Raw genomic sequence first — 19,713 nt, 5'->3', positions numbered from 1 at the left:
ATAAGGTAAATTGAATAAATTAAAATTTATGGAAATTCAAATATTCTAAATTACATATAAAACAATTAACCCACTATTAGTTACATGTAAATTTTATTTTTTGATCTCTAATCAAAAATTATATATAGTATAAAATTCGACCTTAGCTTTGGTTGGGTTCTCTACTCTGCTTAAACATTATCTTAATATTCAACAAATTATAGAGCAAAGTCAAGGTAGTTAAACACATTTTAAAACTAATTACAAAAACTAATAAGTAAAAAGGATGAGGAACGAACAATATACATATTTAATAATAATAATAATAACAATTTTAATAATAATAATAATAATAATTTTAATAATAATAATAATAATAATTTTAAATTTGACTTTCATTTTTTCTGTTATCTGATCTTTATCGTTTACTAAATTATGTAGTAATTTTTCACATATAGACTTCTGAAAAGTTTGCTCAACTCAATGTTCAATGCTCAACACAGTCTATTTCTTAATATATCCCGTGAAAATATTACGATAAAAATGTCGGTGAACATTTGCAAAGCTCTATCATGGCTGTTGTTAATTATTAAAATAAAATAATATGACTCCGCGTAGATGGGAGTATGAAAATTATCTTCCTAAAGAAAATGTCGCCTATAACCTGAGATTCTGCTGTTATGCTGTATTCTATGCGGTTCCAGTTGATTTCGCATTGACTATATCCTACTACGAATGAAAACTATGAGCTGCTACTACTGCTAAACCCTAGCAGGCCCAGACAGAGTTGTTCTCCCCGAGGCAAAATGGGGGATCCTAGTTCTTTATATTTATGGGGCTCAGTTGAGTTGAAATAACCGATGTACATAGTACCAGTGATGTTAATATTATATGCATGATTGCGAATAAAACTCATAAAGCCATAATCAATTGACAATTCCACCATTGATAAAAATAAATTTTAAAACGTTGCCTTTCAGAAAAGATCAAGTGGATTCTCATGGGACAGACCCCGCTACAAGCCAAGAACCACGACGCCTAAAGGACCCACCACAACGGAGGATATCGTCATATTCGAACCCGGAAAACCGGTATCGCTGCAAGTACCGGATCAGCTCTTCGGGTCTTCCTTTACTTTAGTTACCAATTTGTCCAATACAGTCGGAGACTTCATGATTGTAAGTTGCCGTATTTTCCGTTGTAATGGGTCATAAAAGTGCAGTTGATAACGAATCAATTTGACTTAGTAATAATCGATACTTTTTTTCTCAGAACTCTGCTTTGCGTGCCCAAAGGTTGTTGGAATCTATGAGGCCATTTTTAAGAGGAATTTTCGGAGCCAAAGGAATTGTAATAGAGGCCAGTACTGACAAGCCAATTTTTTCTGATCCAAATGAGAACAAAATAGATTAGAAAATATTCATAACATCGATATAGCGGATCAGTAGTTAAATGTTTTTTTATTCATTAAATGACTGTCAAATAAATTTCGTTTTCTTATTTGCCGTACCTATTATCAAACACACACACATTGTATTAAATTTAATTTTTTTAACAATCACATTGTTAAAATACTTTTTGCAAAGAAAACGCAGGAAAAAGCCCGATCTTGTTTGGAAAACATTTCGTTTTGAGTTTTAAAATAAACGATTTTTCTATTTTTTTTTTATTTAACTATTTAAAGTATACAGCAGCATAGCTGATCATTTTTATATATATATATATATATATATATATATATATATATATATATATATATATATATATATATATATATATATATATATATATATATATATATATATATATATATATATATATATAAATATATAAAAAATATATATATATATATATATATATATATATATATATATATATATGGATATATAAGTATAAGTATATGGATACTATTAGCTGTAATGTTATGGTACGGTCGGAATGCTGGTAGCATTTTTGTTACAGAATTAATTATTTTCTTCTTAATTAAAATGTTTTTCCTCAACCCGACATTTCTTTAAAGCTTTTTTTTAGACTTAATTTTGTTTTTCGATGTCAGCTTTGCCTGTCATTACTTTTATAGTGCACTTACCTGACTATCCATTGGATCGTATTTATATATTAAAAATATTTCTTAATCGAGAAAATCTTGGTCCCGTTGAATTTTTCTACGCGAAAATAAAAAAAGGATCTAAAATTATTTTCGCAGAGATTCTTTTATTTTCTTTTTATGTGCACCTTACACATCCATCATAAATATCAATATCACTTGACACGTGGAGACAACACTACAAAATCTGGCGTAAAATCAAAATATTTTAACAAAATAATGAGGAATATAAATCAATGATTGAAAGTAGAATCCATGTCACACTAAGAATACAGTGGGTAGTCTTATCAAGCGCACCGTCGCCAGTCGTACAGTCAATCTCAAAAGAGAACAGCCCAGTGACGTCAGATGCGCAGAAGACGAATTTGAAACGGCATCAGCTGTCGTTCGAATATGCGGCCGCCATTCGCGTGGATGAAATAGCTCCGATTGTGTACGTTTCGAGGTTGTGTTTTGTGGGTGCTTATATTTCTTTCATTTTTATAAACTATTATTTTCGTTTTGGTTCTATCTTTGTTAAGGTAAGGCATTTTAATGAAATAATATTATTTGCGCCAAACCGGTACTACTTTAATATAATAAATTGAATAAGTCAGGCAATCATATTTGCTAAATTTTCTATCACAAAGATGTAATTATTGGCAGTAGTATAAACGTTTTGCTTAAAATTTGGAAGTAAATATTATACGTTTTTCTTTATAAATAAATTTAAAACATAACCCTGAACTAGTGCTTGAAGTAATTTGTAATTTTGTGAGTTTTTTTTATTAAATTTAAGTACCTGTTTTACATATTGATGTACGAAGGCAGTGTTTTTATATATGAAGTGAGTAAACATATGTTTTCTTTTTAGATTATTTCTTTAAATGTCGCCGAAGAAACTTCGAAGAAAGGTCCATAGTAAGGGAAGGGAAATTGTGGCCAATGTATCGAATTTTATGCATATGGAAGCAGAAGAAATATTAATATTATTATATAATATATATATTATATATATAATATATATATTAATATTCCTTTAAAAAAAATTAAATGTCAGATGTGATTAAAACATCCGTCTCTTTTAAAATTTGTTGCCTTAAAATAATATATGTATACTTTTCAGAGAACGTACTTTAGCAGCTACAAAGGTTTCTCTCTCTACCAACAAAAGGATTTTAAAAGAAACGTTAAAAGTTGCAGGCAACCCCAGTTGCTCATACAGCACTCTCCAAAAAAAGCCTCCGAAAGTTTCTAGAAACCTTGACTTAGTAATATTTACCTTTGTATTGTGTTTAGTTCATTTAATTGTTTTAGTTTTTCATAAAAAATTTAAGTATTCTTCGCAGCAATAACAAATTGAAAAGAACAATATGTTAATTATTACCTATACACCTTTACCCAACAAAATTTTCAGTTATAACGAATTAAAGTTAACGCAATGTACTAGAATAATAAACATTGTGGGTATAATATATAGTATATATATCTGGTGAAAGCGCCGGACATTGAACAGTAAAATACACGTAATCGAAATAAGTGCGGCGACTGCTCCACCTACACTATAAAGAACGCGATAGGGAGAGCTTATTTCGCGTATCGAACAATGATGTCACTTCTTTATTGAGACAGACTCTAGCATTGGTGGCAACAATAATCAGGTCCGGTCTAAAACAAATTTCGGGGCCAAATTTGTCTTTATCAGAACTGTCGCCAGAATTTACGCTTACAATAAGTTCATCCACGTTGTTTTGGAGATTATCAGCGGACATTTCCTTTATGTTTTTTTTCTATGACATGAAGAACATAACGTACTGAAATCGGAGTTGTTCATTGGCACATATCGCTTTACTTGATTCCATAGCATCTCGATAGGGTTATGCTCCACAGTGTATGTTAAAAGTAAAACATCTATTAGTTAGTCTATTCATGCTCAGTTTTGCATGCGTTGGCAATTTCCAGCAGCTCTGATTTCAAGTAGTACTACATACAGCAGAACGAAACAGGGGTTTTGTAGGTACTTTAATCCCTCTTGTTAAACCCTTCAAAAACGTGTATCTCATTTAAATACAAAAAAAAAAAATATATATATATATATATATATATATATATATATATATATATATATATATATATATATATATATATATATATATATATATATATATATATATATATATATATATATATATATATATATATATATATATATATATATATATATATATATATATATATATATATATAACAAAAGGACCTTATCCACACCTTAGGCAAAGTATTCGCACAGGTAAGAACTATGGAAAGAATAATCAAAGAAGCATATAAACCAAAAAAGGAGTACTGTGAGATCAGTGGCAAACTATCCTTCTTAACAGAGAAGCTCCGTGCGATGGATATCGAAAAATGGTTGCATGATGTGAGTACAAATACTGAAGCAGAAAAGAAACTTCGTCTAGAAAATGATGAACTGCGAATGAATGCCACGCTATGAAAACGGAACAGAACGACAAACGACAAGAGAGATCAGAGACTATAAAATGTGACGCGTGTGCACGGGCGGAGAAAAGAGTCTTGAGACAACAGCAGCTCAAAAAAGAGGAGACTTTCGAGTGCTACCAGTCCATCAGTGAAGAGGACTGGGAAGAAAACGTATTTTACGATTTGGAAAGTATCGACGGACCAGCGCAAGACACCGCAACGGAGTGGTACCTAATTCTGCCGTGTAATACTAAATTGGAGTCGCGCAACAAAGAGATCAATAGAACAATCGACAAATTTGGGGCCAAACATGGTCTTACGTCTCAAAACAAGAGAGAAGGTGAAGTTGCCATCATGGTGCACTCCGTGAGCTTTCCTGACGTTAGTGGAAAATTAGTGCAGTCCACTAGGTGGATATTCTACCCTATCTTGAGCGAAAAATCCACTCAGTCAGAAGTGGGCGACTCAGAGATGTTCGAGGCTCTACGCAGGATCAAAATCCAAGTTATAAAACAGGATAGAACTAATATAGCGATTCTCGATAACGATGAGATCACCGGAACCATAATGACACGAATGCTGCAGTTCTTATTCTGCGATACGCCAGTACGTATTGCAAAAATTCGACGAGAACAGTACCAGCCAAGCCAGCATATAAAACGCAACAAAGAGACGAATCCGAGGAAACCCAAGGAAGATGCGCTGCTGATAGAAATGAAAGACACAAGCTTTGCGGACCTCCTTAAGGCCGTTAAAACTGCTGTAGATCCTAGCGCCATAGGCGTCGACATTGGACAACTTAGAAAAACAAGAAACGGTCAAGTCTTACTTACCGTTAATAATGGATCCGATCGAGCTGAACTGCTAAAAAGGGAAATTGGTGAAAAGGTACCCGGGGCCACTGCACATTTGCTAAAAAGCAAAAAAGTTCTCCACGTTAAAGACCTGGATGAAGTTACTACAACTGACGAGATCAAAGAGGCTGTTTCTAAAGCAACGGGCACCAACCCCAGTAATGTAGACGTAAGAGCTCTCAGACCAGCTTACGGAGGCAGGCAAAATGCCACCCTAATTGTAAGCGAGGCGAAAGCAGAAAAACTTATCAATCTTAAGACGATAAAAATCGGCTGGACTAGTTGCCGAATTTACGAAAGGCAGAGAGAAGACCGATGCTTCAGATGCTGGGGATTAGGGTATGTCAAGTCGCAATGTAAAGGGCCAGATAGAGAAAAACTATGTCGGAAATGTGGGCACGAGGGCCACAAAGCAGATGCATGCTCGAATAAACCATTCTGCCTCCAATGTAAAGCAGAGGGCCATCAAACCGGCTCCCCTAGATGCCCATCAAAAGTGCAGGCAGCGGTAGCGCCAAAGAAAGCAACCGCACCCACACAATCATCAGATTCCTCCAAATAAATACCAACAGAACTCGCGCAGCCCAAGATCTGGCGCTGGCAACCGCGATAGACATGCAAGCAGAAGTGTTGATAGTAAGCGAACCCAACAGAATCGCCATTCAGAATAGAAAGGACTGGATTAAGGATAACGAGTGCAAAGCTGCCATAAAAGTAATTGGAAATAACATAGCAATTAAAAGGCAGGGTAGCGGTTCCGGATATTGCTTTATAGAAACGGTAGACTTTACCATCTATAGTTGTTATTTCTCCGGCAACGACGAGATTGATCAACTGGACGAGGCCCTATTTGAAATCGGCAGGATGGTGCAAGGCAACAACGAAAAGGCTATCATTGCTGGGGACTTTAATGCCAAATCTACGGAGTGGGGTATGACGCATACTGACGCGAGGGGCGAAATGGTCACAGAGTGGATGGCCGCCAACGGCTTAATCACTGTAAACCAGGGAAACTCGCCAACGTTTCAAAGCCAAGGCTACGGTTCGATTCTTGATCTCACCATAGTGACTGAAGGCATCAGGATGAAAATCGGACAATGGAGAGTAGTTGAAACAGAAACGTTAAGTGATCACAACTACATAACTTTTGAAGTAAAAAATAGTGACCCGACAGTGGTACGGCAAAGAGAATGCAGAGGCTGGCAAGTCAAAAAACTTGACAGGAATAAGCTTCACAATGCAATCGGCTTGCTTGGCGGAGACGGACCATCGGCAAGAGATTTCTCAGAAGAGTTGGCAAAGCTGTGTGATATCTCAATGCCAAAGAAAAGGACTTTCAGGAACAAACAGCCTGCGTACTGGTGGAACAGCGAAATAGCGGAACTTCGTGGAGACTGTATAAATAAGCGACGGAAATACACAAGAACGAGATACACTAAGAACATGGGAGGAATACAGAGAAAGCAAGATAGCGCTCAGAGACAAAATCAAGAAGGCAAAGAAAGAGTGCTGGACGCGGTTCCTTGACGACGTTGATCGTGACATCTGGGGCGATGATTACAAAATCGCGATGAAGAGCCTTTTTGGATTTCCGCCACGACCTAACCTAAGCATGGAAGCAACAGAGAAGATCGTACGACATCTATTTCCGTGTCATGGCGCGGTATCGTTTGCTCGCGACGATGGTGCGAAGCCTGTAGTATTCACCGTGGATGAACTAAGCAACGCTGCTGCGAAACTTAAGAACAAGAAGGCGGCAGGCCCTGGAGGGGTCCCGGCCGAAATCCTTAAGGAGCTGGTGGCGACAAAGCCTGAATATGTATTAGCCACCTATAATAAGCTAGCAGAAAAAAGCTGCTTTCCAGCAGAATGGAAGGCAACTAGGATGATCCTGCTGAGGAAAGGCGACCACACGCTGGAGAACCCATCGTCCTATAGACCAATCTGCCTGCTGGATGCAGAGGGAAAACTTTATGAGCAACTAGTGATTGCACGCCTGCACAGGGAAGAGCGTACTGGTGGTCTGTCGGCTAGGCAGTATGGCTTCAGGAGCGGTAGACAAACAGTTGATGCCATAGCAAGGGTTATTGAAATCTCCAACAAGGCTTCAAATTTCGCGCATGCAAATCGTAGACTGGCGGTTATAATAACTCTTGATGTCCGAAATGCCTTTAATAGTGCCTCGTGGCAATTAATCCTGGAGGAATTAAGAAAGCGCCAAATGGACGAAGGCCTAATAAACTTAATAGCGTCGTACCTCTCTGACAGGGAGATCCTACTGGAGGCACAGGGACAGGCAAAGGGGATCGGCATAACAAGCGGCGTACCACAGGGCTCGGTCCTTGGACCCACACTGTGGAACGTGCTCTATGATGGGCTTTTTGCGTTGGAGATGCCAAACGGAGTGATACTAATAGGGTTTGCCGACGACATCGGCATGATTGTGGTAGCAAAGAACGACGAGCTCCTGATGTGCAACGCAAACACGGCGCTACAGAGAGTTGCGCGATGACTCGAGCAGAGACGGTTGGCCCTAGCGCCGGAGAAAACCAAAGCAGTGTTGCTAACCACAAAACGGAAGATAGGCCACGTTGTTTTCGATGTTATGGGTAGTGAGATTGGCTTGAGTGACGCTGTCAAATACCTGGGAGTGTGGCTTGACAGAAAGCTAAGTTTCGCTGAGCACGTAAAGCGAACTGAGCAAAAGGCAGAAAAAACGACTTCTGCGCTGTTGTGTCTAATGCCAAACATAGGTGGACCAAGATCATCCAAACGGAGACTTCTAGCGAGCGTGGTACACTCTCAGATACTGTATGGGGCCCCAGTCTGGAGCAAGATTACCGAGAATAAGAGACTAATAGCTGTGTTATCAACACTACAAAGAAAGCTATCACTGAGAGTGTGCAGCGCGTACAGAACGGTGTCCACGGAGGGAATTGGGGAAAACACTTCGAACACTGGGAGGTTATCGGTGGTGCGTGCGGTATTTATACCCTGCGCCGGAAATGGTAACCGTTACCATTGGCGCTTTTTAACAGTAAATTTGAGATAAACTGGAATACTACTGATATAATAGAAAAGTGAGACGAATTTTACAATAGAAAAAGACTGCTAGTGATTATTTATATAAATGGGAGAAAAGGGCTATTAATCGACATCGACAATAGTTTACATATTATTTTTTCATGATCAAACAATATTTTCTTAAAAAATATAATGATAATTTAAAAATAATTTCGAAATAATGCAGTTGCGGCAAAACGGCATCCGCATCAAACCCAACTGCCGAACCATCACATTCAACGTCATCGTTCAATCGCAAGGCATTCGATGACGTCGAGAACGACTCCTTTAGTCACCTTCTCTAACCGTTCAAAGCGGAGGCGGGGCCCAACAGTCTATTCCGCCATTTGATGTGCGTATTATTTTCAAAATATGACATGTTAATATTAATAGACCGCCTAAAAAACGTGAAGGATTTTTTGAAAAAGAAAAAAAGATAATTTACAATTTAGTTTTTTTATTTGTCCATCACATTTTACAATAGAGTCTTAAATGATTTAATAATTGTTAATAGGTCATTTGAAATGATAGAATTAAATGACAACATTAAACAGACTCAACTTTGATGTCTCTAGACAAGTTTTTCACAGGTAAGTACATACAACAGTAGCAGGACTGACAGTTTTGCAAGTCTTCTTGAAGGGAGCAATTTTCGCACCCTATCAAGTTACGAAGAATATTTACAAATATTACAAGTATAATAACAATTGTTTTTCTCTAAATTGGATAACATTATAAACAGTTATTATGATTTAATAATTCCTTCCCTGACGCAAAATGTGAATGATACAGTAAATTCAGATGAATAAAGTAATTAATGAACACTCGAATTAAGATTCTTGAGAGCTAATGGATAAAATTCATGCCTTTCTGAATAATAGCTATTTTTGGTATACAGGGTTATTCACGGTGTCCTATTAGATGTTTATGCAGAATGACTTACGGTAAAAACCTGAAATGATGGTTACTTATGTAAGCAAATAAGAGCTACCTATGTAAAATATTTTTGGCCAAACTGTATTGCCAAATAAACTCGTAATGTATATCAACTTTCGTTTTTTAAATGGAACACCCTGTATATTATTACATCTTCAGATTCTGTGAAACGTTCTGAAACTTTTTAATGTAACATGTACGAACTATACCTACCTTGAATATTTTCGAAGATAAAAAATACTTTTCAAGAAATTTAGCAACAAACATAATATTTTTTTCGCCACCCGTATACTTGAATTTTTGGTTGCGCTTTCATATTAAATTGCGTTATCATAATATAGTATGAGAATTAACTTAACGCGTAGAGGGCATTCATAAGATAAGATAAGATAAGAATTTTAAATGGCACATAAATGAGCAATTAATTTGGCATCTAAAAGTACCAAACTATGGTATATCTATTTTTACTGGTTTTCGAGTTATAAGCAAAAAACCAAAATATTCAATTAAGCTTAATATTCCGTTATTAGTTATGTTCAGATGAGTAATTGTAACAATGAAACTGGAAGGAAATGCATATGCCAACAAAAAAATAATATTCATAGAAACTGTTATACACAAAACAAATATTCAAGGCTAATAAAAGGTTTTAACTTGTTTTTAATTACATAGAACTAGACATTATGCTTGAAACTAGACATTTGCTCTAAGACGCCTATGGATTGATTTCATAATACTGGAAACTGTTGCTCTTTGAATTTTATTTGGAACAAGTTGTTGAAAAGCCTGTCTGACAAGTCTTTTATTCCAACTGGAGTTTTATACACTCCTTCTTTAACCAGTGTAATATCTGGCGAATGCGGTGGTCAGGTCCACGAACCTACAAGCCATATTCGTCAGTTTTCAAACATGATTGTAAGTTCTTTACTTACTCTATTTGTGCAATGAGCCGGGGCTCAACTCAGATATTTTCCCTTATTGAAATTCCCGTTGCAGATACAAAAATCTTTTTTCTTATCTATCATAAAAAAACAGGTTGAAATTAAACGTAAGTCATAAAAAGTATTTTTTTATCTCCGAAAATGTTCAATACAGGTTACACAAAAAAAGTTCCCGTCCGTTTCGCAAAATCTAAAAATGTAATAATATACAGGGTGCTCCATTTAAGAAACGGAAATTGATATAAGTTACGAGTGTATCTAGCAACACCGCATGGCCGAAAATATTTTACATAGGTAGCTCATATTCGCTTTCATAAGTAACCAACATTTCTGGTTTTTACCATAAGTCATAAATAACCCTGTATATACTAACCTTAAAATTTGGGAGTGCTAAGACCTGACATGTAAGCTACATTTCTGTGGAAATATCCACAGAAATTAAAAATTGTAAATAGAACTACGGGAAAAATATGGAGGAGTTTATGGGCAATACAAAAATCTTACGATCTTATTTTTTCCGAAATTCTTCTAAAACCTTATTGTTTTATTTCGCTACAGACCGTCCTCGTCCAATCTCCACGCCAAAAAAAACGCCATAATATGCAACAATCATCCGTGAAGTAGTAAGACCTTACGAGAATAGCACAGTTTGCAAATGCACTTATTCTCGATTATCCTCCTTAGTCATGGTTCCAAATTAAACCCTACACTGCTGACATCGTTGCGCTGATTGATATCCATACTTTCGGCGAGGACGTCCAGAATATCCAAAATTAGCGATTTGTCGAGCATTTTAAATCTCGGAAGCTTAACCACTTTGGTGAAGTGGTGAACAATCAGATCTAACGCATATTTCTTCATGTCGGTTGCTTGCATTTTATCGGCGGCTTCCAGAATTTGTATAACGTTTTCGAAAGTAACGTTCATTTCGAGATTCTGTTTGCAAAACGCTTGCAAACGGACATTAGTAAAGTTAAAGAATGATGCCGAGGAAAACAAGTATAAAGAGTCTTCGGGCGGCATCTTCACGTCGCCATAATAAATGTATCTCAAGAGAGAGTCAAAAGATTCTTTGGATGGAGTAAGCTCGCCAATTTTTATCTAAAAACAAAATTAAAAACATCAAATTAGTAAAGGTAGGGATAATCATTGGCATACTTACATTTACAGTGCTGTCAACCGGCATAAATGATCTAAACATCGCTTCGAAGTATCCACATCGAGCTCCCAAAATAGCTTTATGCGCGGGTATTACATTCCCGTCCAAAATAAGATTAACATCACAAAATTCTCTGCCAGTTGAACGAAGAAAGTTATTCATGTCTTGTTCTAGGGAGTTCCCAGCTAAATCGAAGTTATTTTCGTTGTTAACCTTAAAAAATTTAGTTATTTTTTTGTATGACCCCTCCTCCCAAAACTGACCTTGGAATATGGTATTTGTTTCCGCCTAATGATTTGCACCATTAATTGACTATCCAATGTTTCAAAATCGGGACTCATAATAATCTGATTATAGTTAGTGTCTTTAACTATGAATCGTAGACAATGTTCCTTTATGAAATCTAACTTCAATTTTTCGGCATTTTTTAGCGCTTCAATTATATTTTTAAGACATATTGTGGTGTTTAGATATTGTACACAAAGGTGTTCTAGCCGCGCCATTTTGAACTGTTCCGCCAGCTGATACACGTCCATCATCCTATAACACAAGGTGCGGTAAAAAAAATTATATATTTTTTTAATGTCCCATATTTTTGTTGTTTCATAGACTATGAAAGTGAGACGGTTTATTGTAGATATGGTTTTTACTGCTGTCTTGTGAGTTCTCTGTAATTCATCTTGCAGATATATAGGAAGACTACCTCAGCATGGAATTAAGTACCTTATATGATGTGCAATGAAACTATTGTAAAGTAAAAATCTAGATTTTTTGGTTTAAACTGTTTGTACATCATTTTATGGCACCAACCACAGGAGCATTTTTTTTTTATGATTTGGTTCACATGTTTGTCCCACTCAAGTATATTTGTTAAGATTAGTCCTAAAAATTTATAATTTTGTACTTCTTTCAGTTTAACATTGTTCAGGAACAATTGTTAATTTCAAATGTTAAAAAAAGTTCTTCTTGCAATAACTCTTAAATGTGTGAAGTTATGTGTTTATGCGATTTCAAGATTTTTTTTTCTAAATTTGGTCTACTTTCCGTTTCTGTTAAAATAATTAGATCACTTTTTTGAAATTTAGGAGAAAATTATAAATGTTTTGGGAGCAATAGTAAAAACCAGTTTGTCACAGGTAATTTTTTTTCAGAATAAGCAAGGTTTCTTCTCAAACCAGAACTAATTTCAGTATTTTCTTTCTGTCACTTTAGTTATAATTTTTTTTCCGCAAATTTCTACAATTCTTGGTTTCGAACTTATATGCCCTACATACATACCGAACTAATATAATTTTTTCTGGATCTGAATCTTCCTTGGAAACTTTTGCGTATTTTTCTGGATCTATGCAATCCATGTAAATATAATCCAAAACCATTTTAAAGGCGTCAGAATTAGCTTTTGGTAGGCACACTTCCAAAAGAGGAATATCTGTAAAGGGTACTTTGGCAGTACCTAAAAAATAACATATTAACCCAACCATAAATTAATGCAGACGTAATTTAACGGCTATTAAAAAAGGCCATCTTCAAGAAAAGGTGTTGATCACTTAGTTCTATGACAATGAAACCTCCTGAAGATGTGCTGTTGAAACTTCATTTGTGATAAAACAAATAAAATGAAATAAACCCACCAAACAGCTTCTTTAAATGTTTATCCCTACTTTCTTTAGCTTGTCTAATTTTATCTCTTAAATAGGCGGATCTAGCAGCTACTAAGGCTACATGCCCGAGCACTCTTTCCTCATCTTCTCCAACTACAAATTTTACATCAAAAAATTCTTTGAACTCAGGTTTTGTCAACAGTTTTCCATAATCTTCATGTAAAGTGCATTTGGGATAGCTAGAAAACTGGAATCTGAAAAAAAATGTAGGGTACAGTCAAACTAAGACCCTGATAACCAAAATAAATAGAATGCTTGCCTATACATTTCCCCACTTCTAACATTATTATCGACAGTGCCACCAAAAATAAACATGGCATCGCCCACAACCGCGGCTGCATGAAACAATCTACCAGATGGGAGAAAAGACTCTGCATCGGGTAGAACCACCTAAATAAAATTAAAAATGATTATAATTAAATTAAATGATAACATTACTGCCAATTAGTCAAAGGAATACTAACCCCCCATGTTTGAGAGTCTAAATCAAAACAGTGTAGATCATTGGATAAAGTGGGATCTGTTGCGCCTCCAAAAACATACAAATGTCTATCGAATGCAACCATTGTATGACCATATCTTCTTGCCGGTGGCGGTGGGGCACCTCTCAAAACCCTTTCGGTTGAAATTCTAGTCCATCTAATAATTAAGTAACAATGAATACAAATTTATGGTAAATTTTTGTTTGATGGATAGTTCTCGATATTCCTCAAATAATTAACTAATTATGGAAACAGAAATATGAATAAAAAGTTGTATTATAAAGCGTATTATTATATGTAACAAACACTTGGAACAACTGCTCAGTTACTTACACCTTGTCTCTAAAACCAAACTGGAATAGAGAATTTGTAATTTTTGCTCCACTTTGACCACTAAATACAAACATAGATTCTCTAGCAACAGTAACGGGAAAGTTACAACATGTCGGGGGGCATTCGCCCCTCTGTTCAACTTCCTCCCATGTCCTTTCCCCCTGTAAAAAATAAGTACAATAATCGATCTATTATAAGAAAATTATAACTGCAAAATGTGAAAATTTTATAGTGAATCATTTTAAAACTATAAATAATAAATTATTTCTTAAAAAATGTGAAAAATTATTTCCAAAATAGTTCCAGCTATTTCCTCACAACTTACATATGTGAGGGAAATTGTCCACATATCGTTTAAGCGTGCATTTCCGTCGTATCCAGCAAATATCCAGAGTTTGTTATCGTATACCGCTGCTCCATGAGCGGATCGTGGGACTGGATTTTGACCCGCAAATTTCCACTCCACCCATTGACCCGAATTGAATTTATACTCAAATAGATCGTTTTTATTTGTTAAATTTGAATTGGAATGAATGTCTCCAGTATAACCACCAAAAACGTACATTGATGTATTATGAACTACAGCAGAATGATGGTACCTATCAACAAGAGTCTTTTGAAAAAACTAATCCAGTAGCATTCAGAATTTCACAATCACTCAATAATAAACCAGGAAGGGCAAACTACTCCATTTAGTTAGTTTCTGCTATAAGTAAATATGGTTAAAATGGGGTATATTTAATATATAATAAAATTGAATATAGATAGGTTGAATCAAAACTAAAATATTGTTGTGTTTGTGTGTTCCTTGAGTCTGAGATTCACTATTAAATTTTATTTTAGGAATTCCATAACACCATGTAAAAACTGATCAAAAATATAAAATAATTCAATGTAAATTGACTTCAAAATACAAAAAAATAAGACAAATGCCCACATAATGTGGAAAAACTGTATAACAGCTGCTGATCTATATTGCTACATTTGTTAACCTTGGAGCAGGTGGTGTCCCAGTGGCAAATGCTCTTCCCCAACTTTTCTCCTTAACATCAAATCGAAGTAGGTCATTAAGCATACTTTTTCCATTGTCTCCACCAAATACATATATAGCATCCTTATAAGCAACCACAGTATGTTTACTTCGTCTAGAAAAGATGTGGGAAAAACATCCATTATGAACTTTAATAATAATCACTACCTAGCGCCCACAAATTCATCGCATTCGGGCATTCGCTTCCAGCGATGGACTGTTTCAAAAGGTCCTATTTCTAGAGTCAAGGCACTAGCCTCTCCAGAACTCAAATTGCTCATTTTTAGATAGATTTTCCAATTATTTTTATTTCTTATGGAGTACCGTAAGTCAAAATTTGCGTATTTACTTATGCAGACTAATGGATATTCAAAAAAACTCAATTAGCCTGCTCCGCACTCAATATTCTGGAATTGTTAAAAGCTTGAAATTAATTTCATAATGTATAGGACTCCTACGCAAAATACAATTTTTCAAATGTCATATCAAATCACTTAACCCTAAAAAAATAATAGCATAGATTAAGCATAGACAAAGAATGTCAATAAACCATTACAATTTCACGGAATACTGAATAGTGGACCCGTTGAGAGTTGGGTGAATCCTAAAAGCATTTGGACATAAGTATGACACTACTTAAATGTTTGACGGAAGTTAGAAATTACTTTTCCAAATTTTTAGCGCGTGCCCCTCCAAGTAAACCCATATTGATCAAATAAACAAACACTTTCAACTGTAAAAAACAAAATTTATATTGACTGAACAAAATTAGGTACCCAAAAGACACACATTTGCTTTAATTTATTTAAAATAATGCATAATGTTGAATTATTTTTTTACTTACACCTTTTACTTCGAAGAGATATGAACTGAATTTATCTGCCAGTTTCTTGGCTTGTTTAAATAAACAAAAATTGGAACAAACAGAACAATATTCAACGTAAAAAATATTAAGATATCTTACCACGTAATGAATATATCTTATTAGAGGAAACATTTAATGAATAGAAATAAGCACTTACTCAAATTTAATTTTACGAAAACTCCATACAAATTATCCAATGCAAATAATTACTATATCAAAAAATGTGACAACAGAGAAATTCAGGCCCATAACATTAATTTATTTAATTAAACCACACTTTCAAGAGGTCATTTTCACAGTAAAGTACTGTCTATCTGAGTTATTAACAATTAATATTATTAACAAAATTTAATGTTGGAGTGTTTACTGGAAAACCACAAAATTGCACCAAACTGTCTTCATATAGCAAATTCAAGCTACATATGTGTAAACTTTCCGGTCTTCAGGTGTACGAGCCAAGTATTCGCGTTCTATAAGTCCCTCGATTCGTTTCTTTATAATTACAGGAGAAGGCAAGAAACGACTACGCAGCTGGTCTGTTACTTCGGTAACTAAAATGTTATGCGGCATTTGCTTACGAGATTTCATAATACGCACAATGGCAGCTTCTATTTCATGTTTGCGGTCCTCGTCGACTTTGCTACGTGTTTCTCTACGTTCAGGTTCACTCTCGCCTTTTGCAGCCACAGTTTGAATCTTCACACGATGAAGTTTCGACGAAAATGAATCGTTGACATAAAATTCATGACTTGCTTCAATTTCTTTAGTCTTTGGCATTTTAATTAAGATACGTTGTGTTGCTTTGCCCATGGCAAGTGACTGTAATGCTCTAATTAGGTCTCTTTCTGGAATATCAGATTCATTCAATATTTCCTCATATGTCAGTTTATCATGATTGTTAAATAACATAAGAACCACCATCTGGTATGTAGATACTTGTATAATATGCTTACGAGATCCAGCACGGGAACTGGTTACAAGACTGGTAGATGAACAGGCACCATCATTCTCTTCCTTGCGAGGCCCATAAAAAACGGCATTCAGATCTGCATTACCTAACTGAGGTTGCAATGTTAGCTGACGTCCACTATGTTTTGCCAAATAAAATCTTCTAAAATACTCAAAAGCAGCTAAAGGTGCTGCAGGAATGTGACATTTAGGTGTTGCACTTTGTGTCGGCCAAAAGCCTGTTGTTAAGACACGCATAAAAAGATCCACACCACCTAGACTAGCATCTGTCTTAGTAATATGTTCCTTAAACTCCTCCATTATTGTATTTGAAACAGTAATATCTTTAAACATTCCTTCCAACTTTGAAGTAAACTGGCATCCACATTCAGTTTTCAATTTTGAAATCATATTTTTCTCCCAGTCATCACTCACGGATTTGTTTAAAAGCAACCTCTTTGCCAAATGTTGCTTGTAATATCTCTCAAAAACATCCTTTTCTTGAAGAAATCTGAACAATACCATTGATTTGTCCAATACAAGTTCAATATCTTGTTCTGACATTCCTTTGACACCTTTTTTTAATTTATCATCAATGAACAATGATAAATACTCGGGAGATTTTGGATTCAAATTAAGGAAATACTCAAAATCTGTGGCAATCATTTGTTTAAATATTTTGTCCCTATTGAAAGAGTTATTTAGAAAATGGTCAAATCCGTCCTTGAGATCCAATAAAGATTGAACAAAATTAATGGCATTTGTTCCTCCTTGATGTTCTTCCTCCTGAACAAGAGCTTTGCCCTGTTCTCGCAAATATTGACTCACACAATCTGCCATAGTTTTTAGTCCATCCTGAACTCTACCAAATATTTTATACATACAAGCAAGGTCTTCAGTCTTCTGATGTTTCAGCATATGAACAACACCAGAATTTTCCATTTCAACTATGGTTTTCATGTGTTTTTTAATAAGTTCTTCCTCAACTACTTCTACTATTCTAGGTTCAGTCGATTGATCCAAATAATGTTTTGCTCTATCTGACTCTTCATTTATTCTTGCCTCTACCTTCTTTATATACACTGAAGCACTATTTTCTGCTAAAAATTTCTGACTCTCCACTCTATAAAACTCTGCAGACTGTTGTAAAAAGGGACGTTCAAAATCTTCTTCATAAACAGTTCTTGAATTAATACCTAGTACCATTAACATCTGACACGCATTTTTTATGGAGATGCGATCCACTTTTTCTCCTTTTCTTTCTCTCATAACCATGTCTAATAATGTTTCTCGTAAATGATCGCGAATTCCTCCATGTCTTACAACTTGGTCTCTGAATATAATAAGTCCCAAATTATATACGTTGTCTACATCATTTTGTTGCACATACACTCTGTCCATATACATTAGAATGTCACGTATCATAACCATAGAAGTCTGATGATCATTCCATGCTTGGTTCAATGTCATTAAAAAGTTGTTGTGTAATGACTTCAACACATCTTCTCTAACCTTAAATTCTAAATGATGGGTAACCACTTCTTTAAGCCCTGTGTAGAGCCTCTCTCCATGTTTATGGAGCACCATAGTATAGGCATTTCGATATAACTCTTCAAAACTAAGACCTGAATTATTCTTCTTTTGTATTTCTTGGATAGCATTTTTTAACAAGGCCCATATACTTTCAACATACTTTTCATCCATAGTCATTGGAAAGGCCCGGATCCGCATTTTGCCTTCCTTTTTTGTCAAACCACCACTCTTCATAGCTGACATTGCCCCAATTTATTTTGTTGTACACTTGCCAGTAGGCAAACAAAATGTAATTAAATCATAACTTTCACCCAAAAATTTCGGCCTGTTTTTGATCAACCCACAATAGTCACTGTGACAGTGTCAATATTCACAACACATCAACACAGTCATTTATTGTATGAAATCCTTTATGTATTATCAACTTCTTACTATATTTGGATGGACACCAACCAAAGTAAAAACCTTTAGCTGATTGCCGAATATATGCTTAGTACAAAACACAAAGCTTATTATCATATTTTTCCGAAAATTATTTTCGTATTCACAATTAGTGCAATTTTTGCTTTTACGTTTATGACTCGTACACTAATAAAATAAACTTCACAGCTCACAGCATACAATTGCAAAGATGGCAAGAAATTCAGTGAAGAGAAACCAACCAGCAGTGATTAAAAGTCCCTATTTTGAAACCTGAATTAACGGTGGATGCTTAACAAATATCAACTTTGTGTTGAATTAACAATCAATTTTCCTATTCTCAACCTTTACAAATTAACTAGATTTCAACTATAAAAATAAATCAACATTCCAGTGTAACAAAAAAACTATTTTTTATGGGCAACTGTGAAGTAGTACAGTAATGCGGTCAACATTCGCCAGATTAGACCCACTGCAAAGAAAGATGTGTGACGTACTATGCCTCTGATGCATGGATTTGGTAACATTTTTCTGTGACAGAAATTTGTCCTTCATGCGAAGCGAAATTTATAGCATTAAAAGCCGATAAAGAGGTTCAAAATGCAAAACTAATCGATTCTCCTATACACATATTCCAACTATATCGGAGTTGGCTAGGTGACGTCATGACCATGTCGTTCGCTGCGCATAACTATTGTCTGTTGTTGTCCGGTTGGATGAAAAAATGGTTAGTTTTAGTCAGTTTTATTCACAGAGAAAACTAATAATTCTCTCTATGGTTATATTTGTTAAAAGTGAACCAAAACAAAAAATGGCTTTAAAATGGTTTATTTCGGTTTCGCTGGGTTATATACTGTATTTTTAAATTCATCAGTAATCAGTGCATTATATAATATATATTTCCTGTAGACGTCTCCGATAAATTTAATAATTAACTAGGCA

At 35.2% G+C, this 19,713-nt stretch overlaps 4 protein-coding genes across 4 annotated transcripts in view; 2 read left to right on the top strand and 2 right to left on the bottom strand.

Annotated features, from left to right (window-relative positions):
• LOC132704694 (uncharacterized) overlaps window positions 1-1,483 on the top strand; it is a 31,672-nt gene extending 30,189 nt beyond the window's left edge. The window contains exons 3-4 of the mRNA XM_060674870.1: window positions 960-1,157; window positions 1,252-1,483. Of these exons, the coding sequence (XP_060530853.1) occupies window positions 960-1,157; window positions 1,252-1,392 (339 nt within the window). The 3' untranslated portion in view covers window positions 1,393-1,483. The remainder of the gene's footprint in view (window positions 1-959; window positions 1,158-1,251) is intronic.
• A 4,532-nt stretch (window positions 1,484-6,015) lies between these two features.
• Window positions 6,016-6,927, top strand: LOC132705086 (uncharacterized). The gene has a single exon (XM_060675516.1). It carries the CDS (start codon window positions 6,016-6,018, stop codon window positions 6,925-6,927), a length of 912 nt encoding a protein of 303 aa, XP_060531499.1.
• Window positions 6,928-8,879: 1,952 nt separating this feature from the next.
• LOC132704263 (leucine-zipper-like transcriptional regulator 1) lies at window positions 8,880-15,490 on the bottom strand. Its single transcript, XM_060674126.1, has 11 exons — window positions 15,174-15,490; window positions 14,968-15,120; window positions 14,301-14,574; window positions 13,976-14,136; window positions 13,625-13,799; window positions 13,420-13,550; window positions 13,131-13,354; window positions 12,778-12,952; window positions 11,763-12,039; window positions 11,503-11,712; window positions 8,880-11,441 (listed from the first exon to the last, which is right to left on the bottom strand). The coding sequence occupies exons 1-11, from the start codon at window positions 15,284-15,286 to the stop codon at window positions 11,025-11,027; spliced, it is 2,310 nt and encodes a 769-aa protein (XP_060530109.1). The 5' UTR covers window positions 15,287-15,490; the 3' UTR covers window positions 8,880-11,024.
• A 439-nt stretch (window positions 15,491-15,929) lies between these two features.
• On the bottom strand, window positions 15,930-18,976 carry LOC132704262 (cullin-3). The gene has a single exon (XM_060674125.1). It carries the CDS (start codon window positions 18,592-18,594, stop codon window positions 16,282-16,284), a length of 2,313 nt encoding a protein of 770 aa, XP_060530108.1. The 5' UTR covers window positions 18,595-18,976; the 3' UTR covers window positions 15,930-16,281.
• Window positions 18,977-19,713: the final 737 nt, after the last annotated feature.

This window comes from Cylas formicarius, unplaced genomic scaffold (assembly GCF_029955315.1).
Source record: "Cylas formicarius isolate icCylForm1 unplaced genomic scaffold, icCylForm1.1 PGA_scaffold_7__23_contigs__length_41026272, whole genome shotgun sequence".
In the NCBI taxonomy this organism is placed as follows: Eukaryota; Metazoa; Arthropoda; class Insecta; order Coleoptera; family Brentidae; genus Cylas; species Cylas formicarius.
The sequence above is the reverse complement of the archived record's forward strand: the minus strand, read 5'-3'. Positions and strand labels throughout refer to the sequence as shown.